General features: G+C 42.5%; 1 protein-coding gene across 2 annotated transcripts in view; it reads right to left on the bottom strand.

Annotated features, from left to right (window-relative positions):
- NELL1 (neural EGFL like 1) overlaps positions 1–19,976 on the bottom strand; it is an 876,262-nt gene extending 856,286 nt beyond the window's left edge. For both annotated transcript variants that reach the window (XM_021002019.1, XM_021002018.2), the window contains exons 1-2: positions 19,601–19,976; positions 7,468–7,596 (exon numbers count right to left, since the gene is read on the bottom strand). In XM_021002019.1, the coding sequence (XP_020857678.1) occupies positions 7,468–7,596; positions 19,601–19,649 (178 nt within the window). In that variant the 5' untranslated portion in view covers positions 19,650–19,976. The remainder of the gene's footprint in view (positions 1–7,467; positions 7,597–19,600) is intronic.
- Positions 19,977–21,395: the final 1,419 nt, after the last annotated feature.

Genomic DNA, 21,395 nt, shown 5'->3' with positions numbered 1-21,395 from the left:
GAGAACTTCCACTTATAATTTCCTGGATAATCTGTCTATAGCAGGGTTAGCAGAGGTTGCAATGGAATGACACTAGGTGGTAGCTTCTACAGGCTAATTCACCACTGGTGAAGGGGATGTTGGAAGAAAAGCTAATCTTCAAGACATAAGTCAAATCTCCACCCACTTCCATGAAGCCTGTCCCAACTATCCCAATAAGAGATTTAAATCCTTCCTCTTAGCACCTATGGTATGTCCTATCTATGGAATTCATTTGGAAATTGGTGGATAATTCTTTGCAATATCTCTTCTCTCTATCATCATCTTAAATGATCCTTTTTTAAAATCAGGCTTTGTTGTTGTTTATTCTTTCAAAATTTCACATACTGAAGTGTTAGAGATAGCATAATACAGGGCACTGACCGTGGAGTTAGAGGATCTGAGTTCAAATCCCGACTCTGATGCTTACTACCTGTGTGACCCTGGGCAACTTCCCTGGGCTTCCTTTGGACTAGATGGCCTGCCTCTTAGGTGCCTTCTTGCTCTCAATGTATAATCCTGTGATCTTGTGTGGTTGGTTCAACTAGGGCATAAAATTTAAGGACAGGTACTTATAACCTTGAAGCACCTAGCCTATTGCAAGTACTCAATAAATGTCTGGCAATAGAAGTAGCATGGGCAGTGCAAGGAGGGCCATATTTGAAATCCAAGGACCTGTGTTTGAAACCAGGAGCTGCCACTTGTCAGTTATGTTATTTGGAGGAAATCACCTTTAAGAGATTAAGTTGCCCCATCTGTCAAATGGGAACCGCCAGAATGGATGACTCTGAAGATCTCTTTCAGTTCTAAATCTATAGTACTGTGGTCCTAAGATTTGTGCTGAGAGTGGAGTTGTGGCATGAATAATCCAAGAATCATTTGCATTTGACTTTCCAATTGGACTTTTGTTTTCCAGTAGATTTGGCTTCCCTCTTCACACTTGCTAATGTTATTAGCTGGCTCAAAGTAGTTTGCATTCCCTGAGAACACACCAACAGGCAGAGCCAAGCATAATGCAGTCTACTGGGCAGTAGCAGGGAGCCATCTAAGGAGGAAATTTTGTTGCAGAGTCCAAAGTAGTTCACACACATCTACACAAAGTTTAACCGTGAAATATTCCATTGCTTGAAAAGATAGGAACCTGAGCTGTATCACACATTATCAGCCCTGTGGTCTACCCAAGCCCTCAGTCTGTCTCTGATGGCAGCACCAAGCAACTGGAAGAGGAAGATTATCCTCCCATATAATCAGCCAAAAAGGTTTGTCCATTGTGTTTCTGCCTACCATCTGGAGGGAGGAAGAGGGTGGAGGCTGGCAATATGAACAGCGTTTGCAGATGGGCTCATTCCATCACACTTCTGACCAAGCAAGCATTCTCTAGGGGAAGACTTTCACTGATTAACCAGATTCTCCCCCTAGCAATCCTCCGAAACAGAAGTCCTTTTAAACAAAGGTAGGGTCTGGACACGTGCTTTAATTTGTATAGAGGACTTTTCTGCAATTTAAAGTGTTAGAAATTTGCCTGGAGTACTGAGAGCTTAAATGATTTGCCTCAAATCAAACAGCCAGTATGGATCAGAGGCAAAACGTGAATCCGAATCTTCCCACTATTGAGGCCAAGTCACACTATGCCACCTTTATAATAGGGTTCTTTAAAAAAAAAAAAAAAGGAATAATTCAATCAATATGGGTCTTTGTCACAAATCTGTTGGTCAGAAAACTAGATTTAAGAGCTGACCAAGTCCTTGGAGATTATCAAGCTATTTGAGGATTCTCTTATGCTTAGAGGCCATCTAGTCCAAACCCCTCATTTTTACAGATGAGGAAACTGAGGTCCAGGGACATTAATGACTTAATCAAGGTTCCACAAGCACTAAGTGGCAGAGCTCATATTTGAACCTTGATTCTCATGATACAAAATCAGTGTATTTTGACTACAAAATAATGCATCTAGGTGGCACAATAGACAAAGCTGGGCCTAGAGTCAAAAAACCTGAGTTCAAATCCAGCCTCAGACATTACCTGCCTGGGTGACCTAGGGCAAGTCAATTCATCTCTGTTTGCCTCAATTTCCTCAACTGTAAAATAGATAATTATGGCACCTCCCTTCCCAGGTTGTTATGAAGAGAAAATGAGGTAATATTTGTAAATCACTTACCACAGTGCATGGCACATCATAGGTGCTATACAGATCCTAGCTATTTTTATTAGAAGTAGTGTCAGAGATGGGACTTGTACCAGATCCTCTGACTTCAAGTTCAGTGGTCTATCTGCTGAGCCTCAGACCCATCTTTCCTTCACGAAGCCTTCCCTGATCACCCCAGCTGAAGCACTCTGTTCCTCCTTTATGCCAAGAACACTTACTATCTGTATCATTCATCTGTCACTTGGCATTACTGATTGACAAGGGATAAGAAGGCATGGATCTGTGCCAAGGCATGGCATAGGATCTCAAAGCTCAATTGAAGTATCAGAGAATAAGGGCTTACTGACCTGTATCATTATCCATTTTTGTGCACATGTCAACCCTATAGCAAACATTTATTAAGTATCTACTATGTAATCTAGTTTGTAACTAGATTATAAACTTTGAGGGCAGAGGCTGCATCAGGTTAGTGTCTGTAAACCCTACAGAACTATAGAAATCGAATAGAAGGGTTCTGGAACTTACTGATGAATGGGAAATTTAGAAAGGACTTGTGCTTTGCTGAGCTCATTAGGGCTGTAGCTTGAAAAGGTACTAGCTGTTGCTTGACTCTACACAGCCTATGTGCAAATGTTCGCATATACTGTAAGGTATTGAGAGGCCCTAAGAGTAACAATCGTTCCCCGTGTGTAAAAGGCATTTCTGTGGTGGGATAAACACAGATGGGAGTCCATATAGTAGGAAAGGAAGAGCTGGAGAGAATAGGAACCCAGGCACATGCCTCTCTTCTCATTGCCTCTTTTGTCCTTGGGCTTGCTAAGTAATAATAAGTCTAGGGGGAATTTATGGCCTCAAATAGAAGGTTATAAATCATCCTCCTTGGTTTTTCTTTTTTTCTCCCCATTTTATAACCTTGGACTACTTCTGAAAGCCAAAGCCAGCCTTGTGGGGTTGATAAGTCAATCAGGGCAAGCCTATTATTGGAATGCAGAGACCCAACCCAGGCCGGATTCCATACATGCTCCACTATAAGTATTCCACACTTCTCCCATTTCTAGTGCTCCCCAAACAATCCTATAAACAAGGCTAGCAAGTTAATAATTTTATGTATCAGGGAGAATGAATCAACACAGAAAGGGAGAAATGAAGGGAAGACTCAATAGAGAGGACTACTGATCAGAACAAGCAATGGAGATACGGTAGCCAGTTGACTTTCTGACATCAGACGGCTGGAAAGGCTCCTTGCTTAGACGTTGAAGGAGGCTGGGACAATTTCTCAGTATGTTCCCGCTTTTCTTGGAGCCATGGGGAAAGGAAGTGACTTTGAGGTAGTCATTTTACCCAAACTAGATTCAGTCCACAGAATAAGGACCGTGCCTCCCCACCTCAATCAGCAGTTCTAGTTTTCACTGATGTAAGGGCTGGTGAGGAAACAAAGGTAGGGCTACTGATGTTACTGTTGTTCCCCAAGTCAGTCTCGGTCTCAGTCTCAGTCTCTGTCTCTCTCTCTCTCTCTTCTCAAATTATGGACTTCTTCCTCATCTAATACCCCTTTCTTTAAGAATTCTTCATGAACCAATCTCAATCACGTACATACACAGTCTCCTAGAATTCCTCTCCAAAACATCCACTGCTATATATACACAACAATTTTGTTATATGACCAGATACAATTAAGGCAGTTCTCATGATTTACTATCGTTTGAACTTTTTGTAATACCTTTTTTTCATCCTAGAGTCCATAAAGCCATATGTTACTGACATAATCTAACATCACAAACACAACCTTGAATTTTTCCCTTTCTGCTAAATCAGAAATCCTTAACCTCTTTTATATCATGGACTCCTTTGACAGTCTGGAAATTCTTAGGACCCTTCTCAGAATAATAATTTTGAACGCATAAAATAAAAAAAAAATCAGGATCACTAAGGAAACCACTTTTTCCACTGCAATAGGCTGCCCAGTTCCCAAAAAATGATATTAAAATGGCATGAGCTCAAGGCCTTTCACCATCCCAGTCACCCTGTTCTGGATGTTCTCCAACTTACCAACGTACTTCCCGAAATGTGGTACCCAACACAATAGATGTGGTCTCATCAGAGCAGAATACAGACAATGATGCTTGAGGATTAGACAAAGGTAATTCTATGGTTGAATTTTTCATGTGGTTTTGAATGACTTTAACATTTTAATGGATGATGCCTTGCTGGAATGGACCTTTAAAATTAAGCCTCCATATTAAAGGCAATGCAATTTTAAAGATGCTCAGGAATTAGTTTGCAAAATATCACAGAGATGAAGAAAGGGAGATGGTAACGGGAGGGAGAAGGGGAGGGGGGAAAAGAGATTACTAGCTACTGACATATAGGACTTTCTCATTTCTATTTTAAAAGAACATGTTTTCAGGGGCAGCTAGGTGGCACAGTGGATAAGAGCACTGACCCTGGAGTCAGGAGGACCTGAGTTCAAATCCAGTCTCAGACACATAACACTCACTAGCTCTGTGACACTCTGGGCAAGTCACTTAACCCCAATTGCCACATTAAAAAAAAAAGGCTATTTGGGGGCAGCTAGGTGGCACAGTGGATACAGCACTGGCCCTGAAGTCAGGAAGACCTAAGTTCAAATCCAGCCCCAGACCAAACACTTGACGCTTAATAGCTGTGTGACCCTGGGCAAGTCACTTAACCCCAATTGCCAAAAAAAAAATTTTAAAAAAACACGTTTTCTGAAAATCTCTCTGAAATTTGTTTTTTATAGGCATTGAGGGCACCCATGATTTTAAAAAAACAATGAGAAAGGAAGAAGCAGGTGTCATGAGTAATTTTTTACAGCAGAATGCATAGGATCAAAATTCTAGAGTATGAAGGGACATTAAGGGTCATATAATCCAACCTCTTCACTTTATAGATGAGCAAACTGAAACCCAGACATATGGAGTGACTTACCCAAGGTCATCAAAGTAATAAGGGACAGAGTGAGGATGGGAAATCAAATCCCATAATTCCAAGTATAGTACTCCAACCTCCCTTTTTTCCACTTCATCAGTCACATAACTAAGAAGTGTAACTAAGAAAATACAAAATCCCACTGTCTATTGATTGTTGGTTACATGTATAGCCTATATCAGATTGCATGTCATCTTGCGGAGGGGGGAGGGGAAGGAGGCAGAGAACATTTAGAACTCAAAATCTTATAGAAGTGAGTGTTGACAACTAAAAACAAATAAATAAAAGGGTTTTTTAAATAATAAAAAAATTAAAATTTTTAAAAAAGATTGTTGGTTACATGAAAGTATTTGATTTGGTAAAGCAATACACTCTTCTTTTTATTATTTTGTAAAACCTTAGTGTGAACATCATTGTTCTGACCATCCTTTTTACACTCTGCATCACCTCATATTTTTTTCATATTTGTTTATATTCTTCATTATTTGTCATTTCTTATGACACAATAATATTCCATGGCGTTGTTCTGATACTCGCTATTTAGCCGTCAACCAGTTAGACATATGAATTACCCATGTTTTTCAAGAACTAATAAAGCTGTTGATAGTTTTGCTTACATGGGTCTTTTCTTCATTTTAACAGGAGAGCCAGGTGCGGTGGTATATACCTGCAATCCCTATTACAGGTAAGGCTTGAAGCTAATTGCTTGAGCTCAGGAGTTCTCAGTTTCAGTAGGGTAAAAGCCAATTGGACATCTGCACTAAACCAGCACCAAGAGAATGAACCACTAGGAACTGAGAGTCACTAGCCTGCTAACTAGCCTCCACCAGAAAAATGGGACAAATCAAAACTTCTGTGCTAATCAATATTGGGATCAGGCCCATAACTAGACACTGTACTTCTAGCCTGAACACAATGGGAAGATCCAGTCTCAGATTTAATAAGATATGATCCTATTAGTAGGATCAATGGATTAAAGGGAACGGACAGTCATTTTTGAAATGCTTAATGTACACTCAATTCAATGAAACATTTATTAAGAACCTACTATGTGCAAAGCACTGTTAGATGCTAGGAATACAAAGCAAAGAGAGAAAAAGGAAAGAGAAGCATCAATACTACTGGGAGAATAAAATGTAATGCAAAATATATATGAAATAAAGACCACCAACAAGGGTCGTGCTAAGCTATACTTGGAAGGAATCTAAGAATTCTAAGAGGCTACATGTATAATGGATATTTATATGCATAATGTATTTCAAATATTATACATATACCATATATAACCATATTGTTTTCTAAAGACATTACAATGGCTACACTAGCTGTATAGCAAGCCCGTTTTTCCACAGCCCTGCCAACATTGAATTTTATAGTTTTTAACATCATTGCCAATTTAGTAACTATAAAATGATATCTCAGAGTTCTTTTAACTTGCATTTCTTTCCTTATTAGAAGATTTAGACAGTTTTTCCATGTGGATATTAATTTCTGTTTCTTCTTTTGCACAATGCCTGGGCATTTCTTTGACCATTTATCAACTGAAGAATTCACCTGTGTCATAAATTTCTCAATTCCTTACACACTTGAGGGGTGTCAGATTTTTATCAGGCACATTTAAGCTACTTAAGTAACAAAAGCCAAAATAACTTAGAATCTAGAATCTCAGAACTGGGAATAACATCAATGATCTAGTCCAACCTTGATGTAAAGTGTAAATCACCTCTTTAAAGCAACCTCCAGCCTCTACTTGAATAATACTGCAACAGAGAAGTCACTACCTACCAAGGGCAGCCCATTCCATTTTTGAAAAGTTCTAATCAGTCAGTCAACATTTACTAAGTGCCTAATCATTTGGAAGTTCTTGCCTATATCAGACTGAAATCTGCCTTCCAGCCAAAGGCATTCATTCACCCTAGTGATGACTTCTAAAGTCAAGCAGAACCATAGAAATAGTGTTGGAAGGAACTTCAAGAGAACATCTAGTCCAGTTCTCTTCGTTTTACAGATAGGGAAAACTAAGCTCAGCCTACGAGCACTCAGATAAACAGCAGACCTAGGATCTGAATCCTCTGACTCCACTGACAATGCTCTTTCCACTATATCATAAATAATTATCTTTATTGCTTGCTGAGGTAGCCTGAAAAGGATGATTATAGACATTGAAAAGGTTGGTGAACTGGAAGGTAAGTGCATTTGAGGACACATTAATATAAATACTTAAGTTACCTAGTAGAAGGGCAGGAGTAGGGTTGGAGAAGAAAAATGTAATTTCTGGACATTTTATTGTCCCCAGAGAATCAATTTCTTCTAATTAAAAAACTACCCTCATGCAAATGAAGAGCTGTGTTTACCTTGAAACAAAAATGCTTTGCTGGTATTGTGCAGTCCTGACACCTGAGTAACTCCAACAGTCGTATTCACAAGATCAAGCTCTGTGATAATGTCAAGTTGAAGGTCAGGGTCCATTCCAAAGCCTACCACTGCAAAGAAACAAAGAGACATTTCAGCTTAAAATACAAAATCATATTGGCAATATAGAAAACTACAGTCAAGTGTGAAGAGAATATAGATGCCTTCTGAGACAAGGACTTAACTACAATCACACTCCCAAAAGGAAAGAGAAAATCTTTGTCTCCTTATTGCTACTACCTTCTTTACTCTAGCTTTTTTAGATCAGCATCCCCCCTCTCCACCCCACCCATGCTAGAGACTCTGAGATAGACAAGAGAGCTCCTATGCTACCTCCACCATCAGGGATGTCCCCGGAGTGCTCCCAATTAATCAAAACCTAACTGCCTGTAACAAAGGGGATAAAGGAGGCTTTTGCCTGGAGAAAGAAGCAGAAATGGAACAGAATAATAATAATGACTGACATTTCTGTAGTGCTCTAAAGTTTGCAAAGCGATTTACGTGCATTATCTCACTTAAGCCTTACCACAACCCTGAGAGGAAGGGGCCAGGAATATTATTATCTCCATTTTCTAGATAAGGAAATCGAGGGACTTGCCCAAAATCCCACAGCAGTCAGTGTCAAAGGCAGGATTTCAACTGTCTTCCTGACTTTGTGTCTAGCACTGTACACCCAAGCTGCTTCTCTGGGAAGAAAAACAATTGGTATCTTCCTCATAAGCTTTCAGCTAGGATGTCTTCCAGAGACAAGCCTGAGTACGCACCCCACCCACTTGGACTGAGGGCACAGACCTGGGTACCTCACACTCATCTCGGAGGCCTAAGCTTTCCTTTCCTGGATGAGAAGAGGAAGTAACAAAGAACTTCCTGCTTGGAATCAGAGGTGGGGAGGGAGGGCACAAGGTGGAATAACTTGTTCCTGATTGCGAAGTGATTCCCAACTATCAAAGGAAAAAAGCGAAAGAAAATCCTAATAATGTCCCCGGCACATTCTATCCAGTTGACTATGCTAAATCATTCATTAAGCCTGGGTCTTCACTTAGCATCTCAATAGTGCAATTTTAGTTGCGCTGTTGGAGACGCGTTAATCAGCTACAGCTGTCAACTTTTGCCTAATGGTAGTGTGGGTGGAAGCTTTGTAAATCTCACATTGAATTTGTCCAGTAGAGACAGGAGATGAAGGTCACTTAAACGAGGTGAACTATGATTATCATATTTACTTACACATTTCCTCCTCTATCCTGAGCATCTGGAAAAAAAAGCATGCTAACAAAAACACTTGCTACCAAATAATCCCATTCTCCCTCCCTGCCCTAAATAATTGCTGCCAGTCAAGTTTTCTCTAAATAAACCTTTTTTTTGCAATGTTCAAATAAAGGGTTAAATTAAAGGCACAGCTGGCCATTGGCTGGCCTGGGAATAGGGAAAAGGATTTGAGTAATTACTCCTCTGCCCCCACCAAGCTGTTTCTAACTCACTTCCCTCCCAATCTCTGCTTGTCTTCTTCTTCTACTGGCCTGGGGGAGGGGGGGGTGCAGGGATTTCAGTCCCCAAATAGAGGGGCTGCAGCAGCTGTCAGGTTGATCTTTTCCAAGCACAATGAGTTAATCCCCATCCCCGGAAAGGAAAGAAAATCCTAAACCATTAAATTATTTGCAAATCATTGCCTTCAGTCTTCTGTCACAAATGCACATAGGCTTCCTTTATTTTAATTTTCTCTCTAAGAAAGGGAGAAATGTTGAAAAATCTAGATGCCAATTAAATTTGTTATTGATTGTTTTATAACCCTGGGTCAGTCACTTTATTCATGGGAGAGAACAGCAGAAATTTATCCCACATAGGAAATTTAGGAGATGTAGCTCTTTTTCCCAGTGCACTTCAGTTGAGTAACGGAGGTTACCAAGCGGTTATGGACTCTCTGAGCACACAGGTGAGTGACCTTCAGCTGAGTGAGGAAGGTGCAACTAGCATGCTTTCATCCCAAATACTGCTGTTGCATCTGAATTCCCTCTCCATGCTATGTCCCTAACCTTGTTCTGTATCAAGACCTCTTATTTGAACTCATTGCTCTCAGATTCAGGTCACCTTCTGCATAATGCCTAGCACATAGAATGTTCAGCACATAGTAGGCACTGACTGTCCTGCTTGAGCTCCTGGATTTGATCTCAGATCTACTACCCATTTTCTGGATTAGATTACTCATATCCCAAGAATGGGACACTGAGCTGGAACCACATCTCTTTTCCTCCTACTTCTAGGCTCTAGACCTACCTGTTAATTACCACTAATGCCCTGCAGGCTTATACAGAGCATCAGTGTGCCCATAAATGGGGGAGAGGGGCAGAGGTATGCAGGGAACATGTCTAAGTTTAATCTGCTCTATTAATACTTTCTCTATTACTTGAGTCTAGAAAAGAATAAAAAGTAAATTAAAAAAAATAAATAAATCAAGCCCCAGTTTGTAACCATTGCCAATTTAAGAGGTATAAATGTTCACATTGAAAACTTAACAATCAGTTCTCTCAGGCTGCTCTGAGCTGGCTCCAACACACCTCTGAGAGTACCCCCCTCCCACCCAATCCCCAACCTTTCCATACAGTCAGATCCCTAATTCCTTCTTCAACATTATCTTAGGTGAAAATATGACTAGGATGGGGGGGGAGATTCTGTGAGGAAATTGAAGGAGGGAGAGAAAATGATCTCAGGATTTCTCCAAAAACTTTTAAAGTAGTCAACTTTCTGCAATATTTTAATGTAATATTAATTGAATAAGAAGCCTTGTATAGCAAATAAAGGGTAAGCCTTGGTATATGGAAGCTCTGAGTTCAAGTCTTGCTTAGGATATGTGCTAGCTGTGCCCACATGCAAGGCACTTTATCACTTACCTTTCAGTGTTCCAGACAATTCTCTAAGACTGAAAGTGGCTCTGCATTGGTAGTGACTCTGCCCATGCTTAAAGTTCATTATACTGGTTGAATTCACAGGTCTAGACTACCCCCTCCCTCAAAAAATGGGTATGAAAAGTCTGGTCAGGTTAATAAGGTATCCATCCTAACCCATCTGGAAGATTCCATGATATACTTCAATAATTAATTGATCTACAGAGTCGTAAGTATAATCTGAGAAAGGACCTAAAACAGTCAAGACATAGATGAATAGGGGAAGAAATGCCAAAAATTTCTTTGTAAATTGGCCCTCTACTCTAAAAAGATTATAATGCTATTAACATATTTTTTCAACCCACGAAGGGAAAGAATAAAAACGGCAGAGGAAAATGCCCACTAGTGTTTTCAGCAAGAAAAGAATAATTAGCAAATTCATTAGTCAAGGTTCTGTTCATATGTCAGGACCTCTTTACCTCCATCCCTGCCACAGGGTTTGGATGAGTCAGAGAAGCACTGACCCTTTGCAGCCCATGTTGTCACTTCCAGAGAAAACTGAGGTGCCCAGCCAAGCCCACAATCTAGAGAATAGGATGAAGTTCTTTCCTAGACCATAGCAAGGATGCTGCTTTAAGTGAGCAAGAATTCCACTCAAAAGAAACAATTCAAGTCTATAAGTGTTTATTAGGAGACTACTATGGGCAAGGAGCTGAGGACTCACACAGTTGGTCCAACGCCAAGAAGTCCTACCTGAGTGTTCCTCGTGCCTTGCAAGAATGCATCCAACTTATAGCTTCAAATCAATGCTAATCAGCCCCAATGGCACAGGACTCCTGAGCCTACCAACTTACCCAGAGTGACCTGACATGTCCCATCAGGTTGTGTCTAGGGAATTCAAGGGGCAGTGAAATCAAGGTCAGAATCCAGGATTCTATTTTCACCTTGAGAATGTACGGTAAAGAATTCATATTACCATCTGATTTGTCCACTCCCTGCGCATGTATTCCAGGAATCAAACCAGAGGTGAACTTAAAGAATCTTTCAATCAATCTTTTTTATTTTCTGTGAAGAACCTTGGGAAACATGACCTTAGCTGAAAACAATAGATGTCTCTTCTCCAGATGGAATGGTTTTGTGAAAGCAAGCAAGCTGCACATTATCTTGTGTTTCTGGCAGCTAAAGCAGAGTTTCCAGAAACTCAAGACATGGTTGCTTTTTTTTTTCTTTCACTCCACTACCAATGTACAAAAAGCGTACACTCTATTCCGCCAAGGTTGATACCCTCAAGAAATGCCCAGATGCCCTCTGAAGAAATTCCACCATGAGGGGCAGCTAGGTGACACAGTAGATAGAGCTCTGGCCTTGGAGTCAAGAGGACCTGAGTTCAAATCCAGCCTCAGACACATGATATTTACTAGCTATGTGACCTTGGGCAAGTCACTTAACCTCAATTGCCTCACCAAAAAGCAAAAAAAACTCCACCATGTCTTTGTTTTAAGTGTGACATGGATACCCTTCCCACTATCCATCTTTACTTCCGTCTCTGAGGATTTCTGATTCAAAGATAACTGAATTGCTCTTTTCCCAAAAGTACTGTGTTTCTAGGCATATACCAACAAGGAGGTCAAAAATTAAAAACAAAGGACTCCAGAAAGGTTTCTAGGTGGCACGAAGGATAGAATGCTGGGCCTAGATTCAGGAAGACCAGCCTCAGACACTATCTGGGTGAGTCTGGGCAAGTCACTTAACCTTCCTTTGCCTCAGTTTCCTAAGCTGTAAAATGGAAATGATAATAGTACACCTGCTTTCCAGAGATTTTTGTGAGGGTCAAATTTGATGATAATTGTAAAGTGCTTGGCACAGTGCTTGTTTCTTTCCTTCTTTCCATATGCCAACATAGTCATAGCAGTCCTTGGGTAGCAAAGAAATGGAAACAAAATCCAGACCTGTGAATGCAATGGTATAGAGAACTCTGGGTGTAGAGTCACTTATTGTCTTAGAGAACTGACTGGTGATTAATCACTTAATCACTAAGAGGTGAGTGAGTTGCCCGTGGTCACAGAGTCTATCCACTAGGAAATAAACACTTGGTTTATGGTATGTGAATGTAACAGACTATTGTTGTGGTATAAGAAACGGTGAATATTAGCAATTCAGAGAAGCATAAGAAGATTTGTATAAACTGATGCAGAGTAAAATAACCAATAACAGGAAAAGATATATAAAATCACTACAATAATGTAAATTAAAAAAGAAAAAAAGAAAAAATACTATCTAATTATAATGGCCAACCCCCAAATATAACCCCCAAAAGGGTTAAGAAAATGCTTCCCCTTGCCTTCATTGTAGATCTGGAAAACTATAGATGTAGAATATTGCATATATTATCAAACAGTTGGTTTTGCCAGATTGCCATTTTCCCCTTTCATTTTTATTATTTGTTACAAAAGATAACTCACTAGGGAAGTGGGAGGGGGAGGTTCAGAAATTACTGTAATGTAAAAACAACATATCAATAAAGACAAGATTTTAAAAAGAAAATAATATGATGATATAACTACACATAATAGAAATATAGTATAATACATTTTTAAAAGAAAATACAGCATAATATAGTATAGTAAAATAGAATGTTGGGTTGGTAACCCAGGGTACCCAACTTTGAATCCTGGCTGTGATACCAATTATATGACTTTGGAGGAATCTGTCATCTTCCTGGGTCTTAGTTTCCTTATCCATAAAAAGAGATTATACTAGGTGACCCTAAAGTCTTTCCCAACCCCAAATCTGTGATCTAATGAATTGAGGTGAAAAGAAATCAATTACATTCCTGAACACTATTTTTTTCCTTCAAATTGGTCCCCTACAAGATGAAAATGCCTTGTGCTAAGAGTAGGATTGTAAAAAGGATATCATTTCACACATTGCCCAGGGAATCAGGAAACCTATTAATGAGGCAGCATTTTCCTGTCCCCCTCCTTCAACATGGTCTGAGAGAACTGGCTTCATAAAAGAGGAGGAGAGAGAGAAATAGTTCTGCTCATATCCTAAGTGTGGAGCCTCTGCCCTTTTCAGGAAGCCTATTAAACTCTTAAAAGTTTTCCCAGTTAGTATATAACTGCTCTACAAATGTCACCAGCTGGGGAATTGGAATTACTCAGAATAAGCAATTTCTAAACAACTTCGAAGAAAAGAGAATTAATATCCTAGACACCCTAGGGCCAGTCCCGAACATCAGGGAGCTCTGCCTTAATTTCCTCTGACACCTGCTGCTGGCCGATCTCTCACCCCATCCGACTGGGCTGGGCTGGACTGTTCCAAAGTCCACTGAGTTCACTTGGTCCAGGTGGGTCAAAGCTCCCACCAATCAGCCTTAATTTAATTCATCCTCAGATCTAATCTACTACCACTATACTCATGCTTTTCTTAGCCCAAATGGCACAAGACAAAGGTAAGCTAGTTATTTTACCTCATCTCCCACTTGAACACCTTTTTTGTCAGCAAATTTATTTAATACACTGAACTCCAATTGTGCTATTAAAGGGGAAATTAATTTCCTTTCTCAGCAACTCTTCTACCCAGGCTGTGTTCCTTTAGATGTCTGCTCACAGCAGATGCTTACAACTCTCTCATCTAGTGATAAATTAATAACAGGTGAATGGCATCCTTTTCATGATTCTTTTCCTCCCCATCAGGCAGCCCCTTCCCCCTAGCAATGGTATCCAATTCAAATAAAAATGGGGGACCACTAATCCATACATAAATATCCCTGAAGGGCACATATTGACTTAGTTTTTAAATGTGGTGTTATCTGTGTTTTGCTGTATTTTTATTTATTTTGTTAAATATGTCCTCATTACGTTTTAATCTGGTTGAGTTCCACTTGGGAGTACTTCTGGCCTGTCTTTGATACCTCTGCCCAGAGCTTTGGAAGGACTGAAGACAAACAAAGTATTACTGTAGTCCAACAAACTGGGATTGACCATGTTAGTAATTAGATGACCCTGGGCAAGTCACTGAACTTTTCTGAGATTGGGTTTTTTAATGTGGAAGATGAGGATGAGAGTCAGTCTCAGAGTCAGGAAAACCTGGCTTTAAGCCCTGCCTGCTTCTGATACTTACTGGTTGTGTGACCCTAGGCAAGCAGCTTAACCTCTCACGTCCCCTTGGCATCTGCTAAGGCTCTAAATTATAGCATATCTGTCCTTAATGAACTCCATTGGCAGAAGAGGCTTCTTAATTGGCAGTTCCCCATATCAAGAAAGTCACTGTCACCCCTCCTCATAACATGAGGATGATAACAGTAGGCAGCAATGTGGGGTGGTGTAGTAGATAGTGTGCTGGACTTAGAAGAGTCAAGAAAACCTCAGTTCAAATCCCATCTCAGACACTTTATTAGCTGTATGACCCTAGGTAACTCATTTAACTTTTTCAGCCTCAGTTTCCTCTTCTGTAAAATGGAAATAATCATAGCACCTATCATTCAGAACTGTTGTGAGGACCAAATGAAATTATATGCATAAAGTGTTTTGTGAACATTAAAGTTCAACATAAATGTTAATGATTATTGTTATCATGTAGAATATATGAGAATACAGAATATTCTATATGTAATATAGAGTGAAAATCTATTAGCTACCTCAGCAGATTGTTGTGAGGACCATTATGCTAATTGATATTAAAGTGCTTTGTAGAGCTTTTGTTTTTCTTTTTTTGATCCATACCTGTGATTTCATCAAAGTAGACTCACCTTCCTGCCTCAGCACTAAAAGAGAAACTGCCTTGATCACACAACAAATATGTAGCAGGTGAAGGACATGAACTTCTTCATTCTATGATCCCCTCTATCCACTTAGCCAAGCTGCCTTTCTTCTACACAAACTTAGAGGCTACATGTATGTCACTCAGAATCATCCTCATCTCCAGACATCCTCCCTCTTTGTCCCCATTGTCTCTAGAGGAGAACACCACAAGATGGGAAGCCAGTGGGTAAATATCCGTTGATTCTCATGTATTCCCATATTTATGGTTGGAGGCCTCTGAGAAAAAGTGCTAATAAAAGGTAGTATTGTTAATACAGCTTTCTAAAGTTATTACTACAATATTCCAAAGCCCCAGTCTATCTAGGAACTCATTAATGAGAAGATTTCCTTCAGTGATACAGACTGTCCCCTATCCATATCTTCTCATCTGTTCAGCTTTTGTCCATATCATACCAATATTTCACTACAGCTGCAGTGGTCTTCCTAATAGGCTGTGGGCCTTCTTCCAGGTCCTTTGACCATGAGAATAGCAGAAAAGAACTCAGACTACCCATCAATTCTCACTACAAATTTTCATGATTACTGCTATTTTGCTGGATATGCCAGTTTATTTTCACAACACTTGCCAGCCCAAAGAACAGCATCTCTTACCTGTAATGCACGTGTATTTTTGTTTTGTTTTTCCATTTTTACTGTGATTTGTTACTTTATTAGTTTAGGGAACTACCAGCAAAGAAGCTTCCTCTAGCAATACAAATCTTCAACTATCCTTTGATCTCTACTCTTGAAGGGTTGAGTGGGGGCCCTGAGAGGTTAAATGATTTGCATGCCATCATATGGGCCATAAGTATCAGAGGTGAGACTAGAACCAATGTCTTCCTGACTCCCAGGCTCAGTCCCTACATGTGATTGCCTCACGTATTCCACATTATCCTTTGAACAAATGTCATCAGAATTAACAATTCACCCAGCATTTCTATGTGGCACCTATCATTAGATCTTTCATATGTAAGTTAAGTAACTACTGCTAGCCTGGCTGCTCTGAGTCCCACTTTAATTAAAGTGTGCTTGATAGGATCTATTCATTTCCACTAAAAAGAGACGATATTTGAGTAGCTCACTGAGCCAAAGGCATGTTTGTTTCATCCTTGACTGCTAACAACCCAAAGAAACAATTGTTAACACCAGATAAATAAACTTTCCGAGTGGGTGTGCAGTTTTAGATAAACTAATCACTACACAAGCTTTGCTGCCTATTGGGAAGACTGATGTGTAACCCTGGGATAATGGGTTCTTTGGTAGAATAAAAAAAAAACTTTACGTCTTGAATTCTAACAAATTGCACATGAGAGAATCTCGTCAGAATCTTTCCCTGACTCTAACCCTCTCTATGGTCCCTTGTTTATTCTTTCTTAGAAAACCAAGATGTGACCATGTACAAATAACACAAAAAACCTAGTGTTTTCCCAATGGTATTCCAAAACATCAGTGTTATATATAACGAGGATGAGGCACCTAGAACTTCATCTCAAGATAGAAACTTCAGGGGGTACAGAGGGTGTCACAGCACTGTTTCCTCCCTTGCTAGTCCTGTCCACTTGGCAGCAGCCTCACCCAAGGTCAATGTCTCTATTCCACCAAGTTTAGAGGCAGCTGTTCCAACCTGGATTGATTTCTTCCCATTCCACAAAAGAAGACTATTCTACATTAGAGTGCCTTTCTTCTCCCATTGACCACCCTTAAAGCATGGGTAAGCCTCTACACACAGCCACTGGCCCCAAGTGTACAAATCGACAAATACATTCCAGGCTAACATCTTCCCTGAGGTATTTGTACTTTAACTCATGGGCTTGTGATTTTTACTCATGTGGGTACATTCCCCTCACCAAGGTTGACCCAACCCTTAACAGACAGCTAAAGTTTTACCAAGCCATACACACATATTCACACAAGTGAACAACCCTTTGATGATGATGACGACTCTCTGAAGCTTAGTTACACTAGTCTTCAAAAACCAAATGTATATCTATCTCTAGCTATCCATATGTAAATATGTATGTACACACATATATATTATATATAATAAAATATAGACTATATAATCATATACTATTTATATATATATATATACATATATACATATATACATGTATACATATATACATATATACATATATACATATATACATATATACATATATACATATATACATATATATATTAGCTTAGTAGTGCCTAGAAGAACAGTAAGCACAGCCTTCAAGAACCTAGGTTTGCCTCCTAAACAATAATGAGGTTTTCAGGACAGGAAATAATATTTCACTTTTTAAGATAGAGTTTAAGGTCTCCTTGCCTAAATGAACAGTGGAAAATATGTTCTCTTCCACAGGGAAGCATATATAGATGAATATTTATGGAAATGGTTCAATGTGACTATAATAACTGAGCTGGACACTTGGCATTTCCTACGTTCTGCTCCTGGGAATACTTGATATGTTGGCATCCCAAGAAGTTAACTCAGTTCAAACTGAGCCCTCCCTCCGAAGTCTGTCAGAACCAGAGCTAGAGCTCTTGGGCATAGCCCCTCAGCCCAGAGTTAACCAACCTGACTGATGCTCTAGGCTCGGTGTTGGCGGTTGGATTTTGTATAGAATAAGCCCTCCTGGTGGGCACTGACTCAAGAGACAGCTTAGCAAAGCCAGAACGAGCTTTGCCTTTCTGTTCAGCCTGGGACTAGGGTGAGATGGGCAGGCAGACAAAAGTGAGCAATGGGGAAGAAACTTTGACCCCCAAAGAAGGTTTAATGGGGCTGCTTTGGGAGGGTGGGGAGAAGCATCAGTCATTTCTCACCCTTTACCGAAGCCGTGCCAAGATAAGAATATACAAGTGTTCCTTGAATTGGACAAAGGCCGAAACTGAATCTTTGGACCCAGACAGTTCCTAGCATTGTGGTTGGGAAAGGAGGGAAGGACGAGATGGGGTTAAGAGGGAAGGGGATTAGAGGCTAGCGAGAGGACAAGACTCCCTTCTTCTCTCTCCAAACCCAACTCTGATTCAGTCCACAAGCTGTCATCATAATGGGAGAGCGCTACGAGAACTTTTTCTCTCTCAGAAACCTCCCCTGTCCCCCTGCAACCTTCTTCCAGTACATCTGGGTTCCCCTTGTGGGGAAAAGAAAAAAATGGGAACCGCCGAGGTTCCAAGAGAAAGGGAACTTCGTCAGGCTTCTAATTGAGGTTCTGGGGCAACTTGGGCTGAGGTGGGGTAGGGTGAGAGGCATTGCCTGCAAAACCACCCAGGGAAGGCAACTGAGCCTCAAGAGTGACAGGAACTGGAAAGGGTCTCGTGGTCAGAGCCACTGGGTCACTTTCCAACTCCCTGGGAATGGGCAGAGACTTTGTTTCTCTCTCCCACCTACCATCACCACTAGTCAAATGGAGAAGAAAGAACGGAGATGATCTTTTCTCACTGTGCCCCACCCGTCACCAGCCCCCAGGATGCCCAGTGAAGGGAAAAAGAGGCTAGGGGCAAAGGGTGGAATGCAAGGATTTTCGAATAAGCCTGCGACTTAAAAAGCAAAGTGGAGCGGAGAGTTGGAGCCATTATCCTGAACTAAAAAGAAATCTTTTCTAAGGAGGCGGGGGAAGGGAGCTATAGGCCTGAACGATTCACCTGAACAGTCACTATTGCTCCGATTCTCCAAGACATTTGCTCAATTCGCCACTTTGCGGGTGGGGACACTGCCCAAGTCCCCACAGCGCGGGAGGGTGGGGGCGCTTGGTTCTGCTGGGGAGTCGGGATGCTTCACCATCTCCAACCCGCCAGCCTTTCCACTCAGCGGCTGTCGGCCCGAAGTACAATATCTGGGCTACACGTTCAGGGCTCCCTTTAAGCTTCAGGCTGCTTGGATCCCTAACCCGGCTGTGCCAGCCGTGCTACCGGCTGGGAGGGCGGTGTCCAAAGAGCCTCTCAAGTTTAGGGACTGGGGAAGGGGAGGAGGGGTTCCGCCATCTGGGCTTGGCTTCTGCTGCACGCCCAGGCACTGTCCCCTGGGGAAGGCAGGGTACGGGCTCGGTGAGCTAGACTCGCCACCTTGACTGAGGGGAAGCAGCGTTAATAGGCACTCCCAAAGAGCGCCTGCTCTGCCATCACCCACACCTTGCAGTCTCTAGGGCTGCATCTCTCTCCACGGTAGTCTAGGGACCCCCTACCCTCCTACCCTGAGGCTGGTGGGTCAAGGAAAGAGCTCACGCCTAGCAATCTACACCGCCCCCTACCCCTAGGAAGAAGGGCTGAGAGATGCTGGAGAGCAGTTCACATGCCAGTACCCCCGATTCCCGGGCGCTTTGCACCGATGCTCCGACCCCTTCTGGGTCTTCCCTCCCCACAGCCCCTTCCAATAATACCCACGTACCCCGAACTCCACTTACCTGACCTGGCTGCGCTCAAACAAACCCACAGGACCAAGATTACATCCATTGTCACTGGCTCGCGGTGGGTCCCCGCGGGAAGGGGCGCACAGAAAAAAAAAAAAAGCAGAAATAAAGAAAGCTCTAGGAAATCTTGTGGCCCGCACTGCACGGACCCTTCAAAGTTGATGGCAGGAGGGTGAGGGATGGGAGACTCCAAGGGGCCGGTGACGGGGAGACCAAGCAGAGCCCCGAGCACAACCACGGGAGAGAGAAGACTCGGCCAGCCAGCAGTGGCCGGTGTGGTGCGGTGCTGCGCTGCGCTCCGGGATCAGTCCATGCGCCGTGCCGGGAGACGGTGCGCCGTGCCCGGGGAGGGTGCCCGGGACGCCCTGCCCCGCCCTCCCCTGCCCTCCCTCCCACCCACCCACCCCACCCCTTGGGCAACCCAGCAGGCGGCGGGCTCCGGCGGCTTAGGATCAGAAGCCCAGGCGCTGAGGCTCAGCTCTTCTCAGAGCTCGGGAAAGGCGTTAGGGGCTTGCCGACTCCGGCAGGTTGCGCTCCCCTCCTGAGCCGCTTGGATCCGCCTTCTTCTACCAACAGCGGAGGAGCAGAAGGAGGGAGGGAAGGAGGAGGAGGAAGAGGAGGAGGAGGAAGGAAGGAAGGAGGGAGTGAGGGAGGATGGAGAGACAGAAGGATGGAGGAGAAGGGGGAGGAGGAGGAGGAGGAGGAGGAGGAGGAGGAGGAGGAGGAGGAGGAGGAGAGCGGCAAAGCGGCAAAGCGCGGTGGCTGCTTCTCTGCTGCTGCTTCTCCTGCTGGGTTGCTGCTGCCGCCGCCGCCGCTCCTGCTGGACTCAGAACAACGAGTCCGAGAAGGGAAGAAAATAAATAAATAAATGCACGCCGCCTCCCGGTTGCCGGTTGAGAGCCCCTCTCTAGTTTAAGCACAAGAGCCCCGCCGTTCCAGGCTCTCCCCTGTCACAGCTACGCTGCTCTGCAGGTTGAGGAAGTTGTTACAGTTCATCCCGCCGGAATTCAGGATCCGCCGAAGCACTCGTGGCTGCCTTCGTTATAAGGAAAGCGATAACCCGGAACAGCCGCCAAGCCAGCCGGCCCCGCCCCTCCCCCAAAACACCCAGGAGAACACTGGTTTTTCTGAAAGAGAGAATTCGCCCTGGCAGCTGGGTGGGAGGAGAGGGTGGCGTGGGAGATGGGGAGCGCAGGGGAAGAGAGAGGAAAGAACAACTGGGCACTGTCCTTCTGTCTCTTCCCATCACCACCACCTCCTGACTCCACCTCTGAACAACTTTCAGTCAAACCTCCTGAAGAAGACTTGAGTTTGGAGAGTCTGACATTCAAGGAAAGAGGTGGAAGAGGCATGGGGGGTGTGGAGGGGGAACCTCTTCCAGAAAAGATGTCAAGGATAAAAAGAAAACCTAGCCAGTGGTCTCACGAGCAGGGTGAGATACTGGGATTGGGTTTTGAGACATCTGGGGGTCTGTCCGTACCCCTGCCTTCCTCCAGGCCAAATACCGCTTAAAACTCCCGTTACTTTATGGTACTGTCTGAAGAAGAGCTATCAAACACTCTCCTGGCATCGGGAACAGGCAATATCCCCGAGGGTGGCCTGAACCAGATAAAAATGTAACTGGGAAATAATCAACAAAATAAATTAAAATGCAGTAAAACATAGATAACATTGCCATTTAAAACTAAGTCAATTTGCAGTCCGCAGGGATCCTTATGTTCAACTTTTAATAGCACCTCTCCCCTTTCTGTTTGAGATTGACACCGCTGGTCTAAAGCAATGACTAAAG

Source organism: Phascolarctos cinereus, unplaced genomic scaffold (genome assembly GCF_003287225.1).
Source record: "Phascolarctos cinereus isolate Bilbo 61053 unplaced genomic scaffold, phaCin_HiC Scaffold_9;HRSCAF=440, whole genome shotgun sequence".
Taxonomy (NCBI): Eukaryota; Metazoa; Chordata; class Mammalia; order Diprotodontia; family Phascolarctidae; genus Phascolarctos; species Phascolarctos cinereus.
This window is presented reverse-complemented; position numbering and strand designations above follow the sequence as displayed.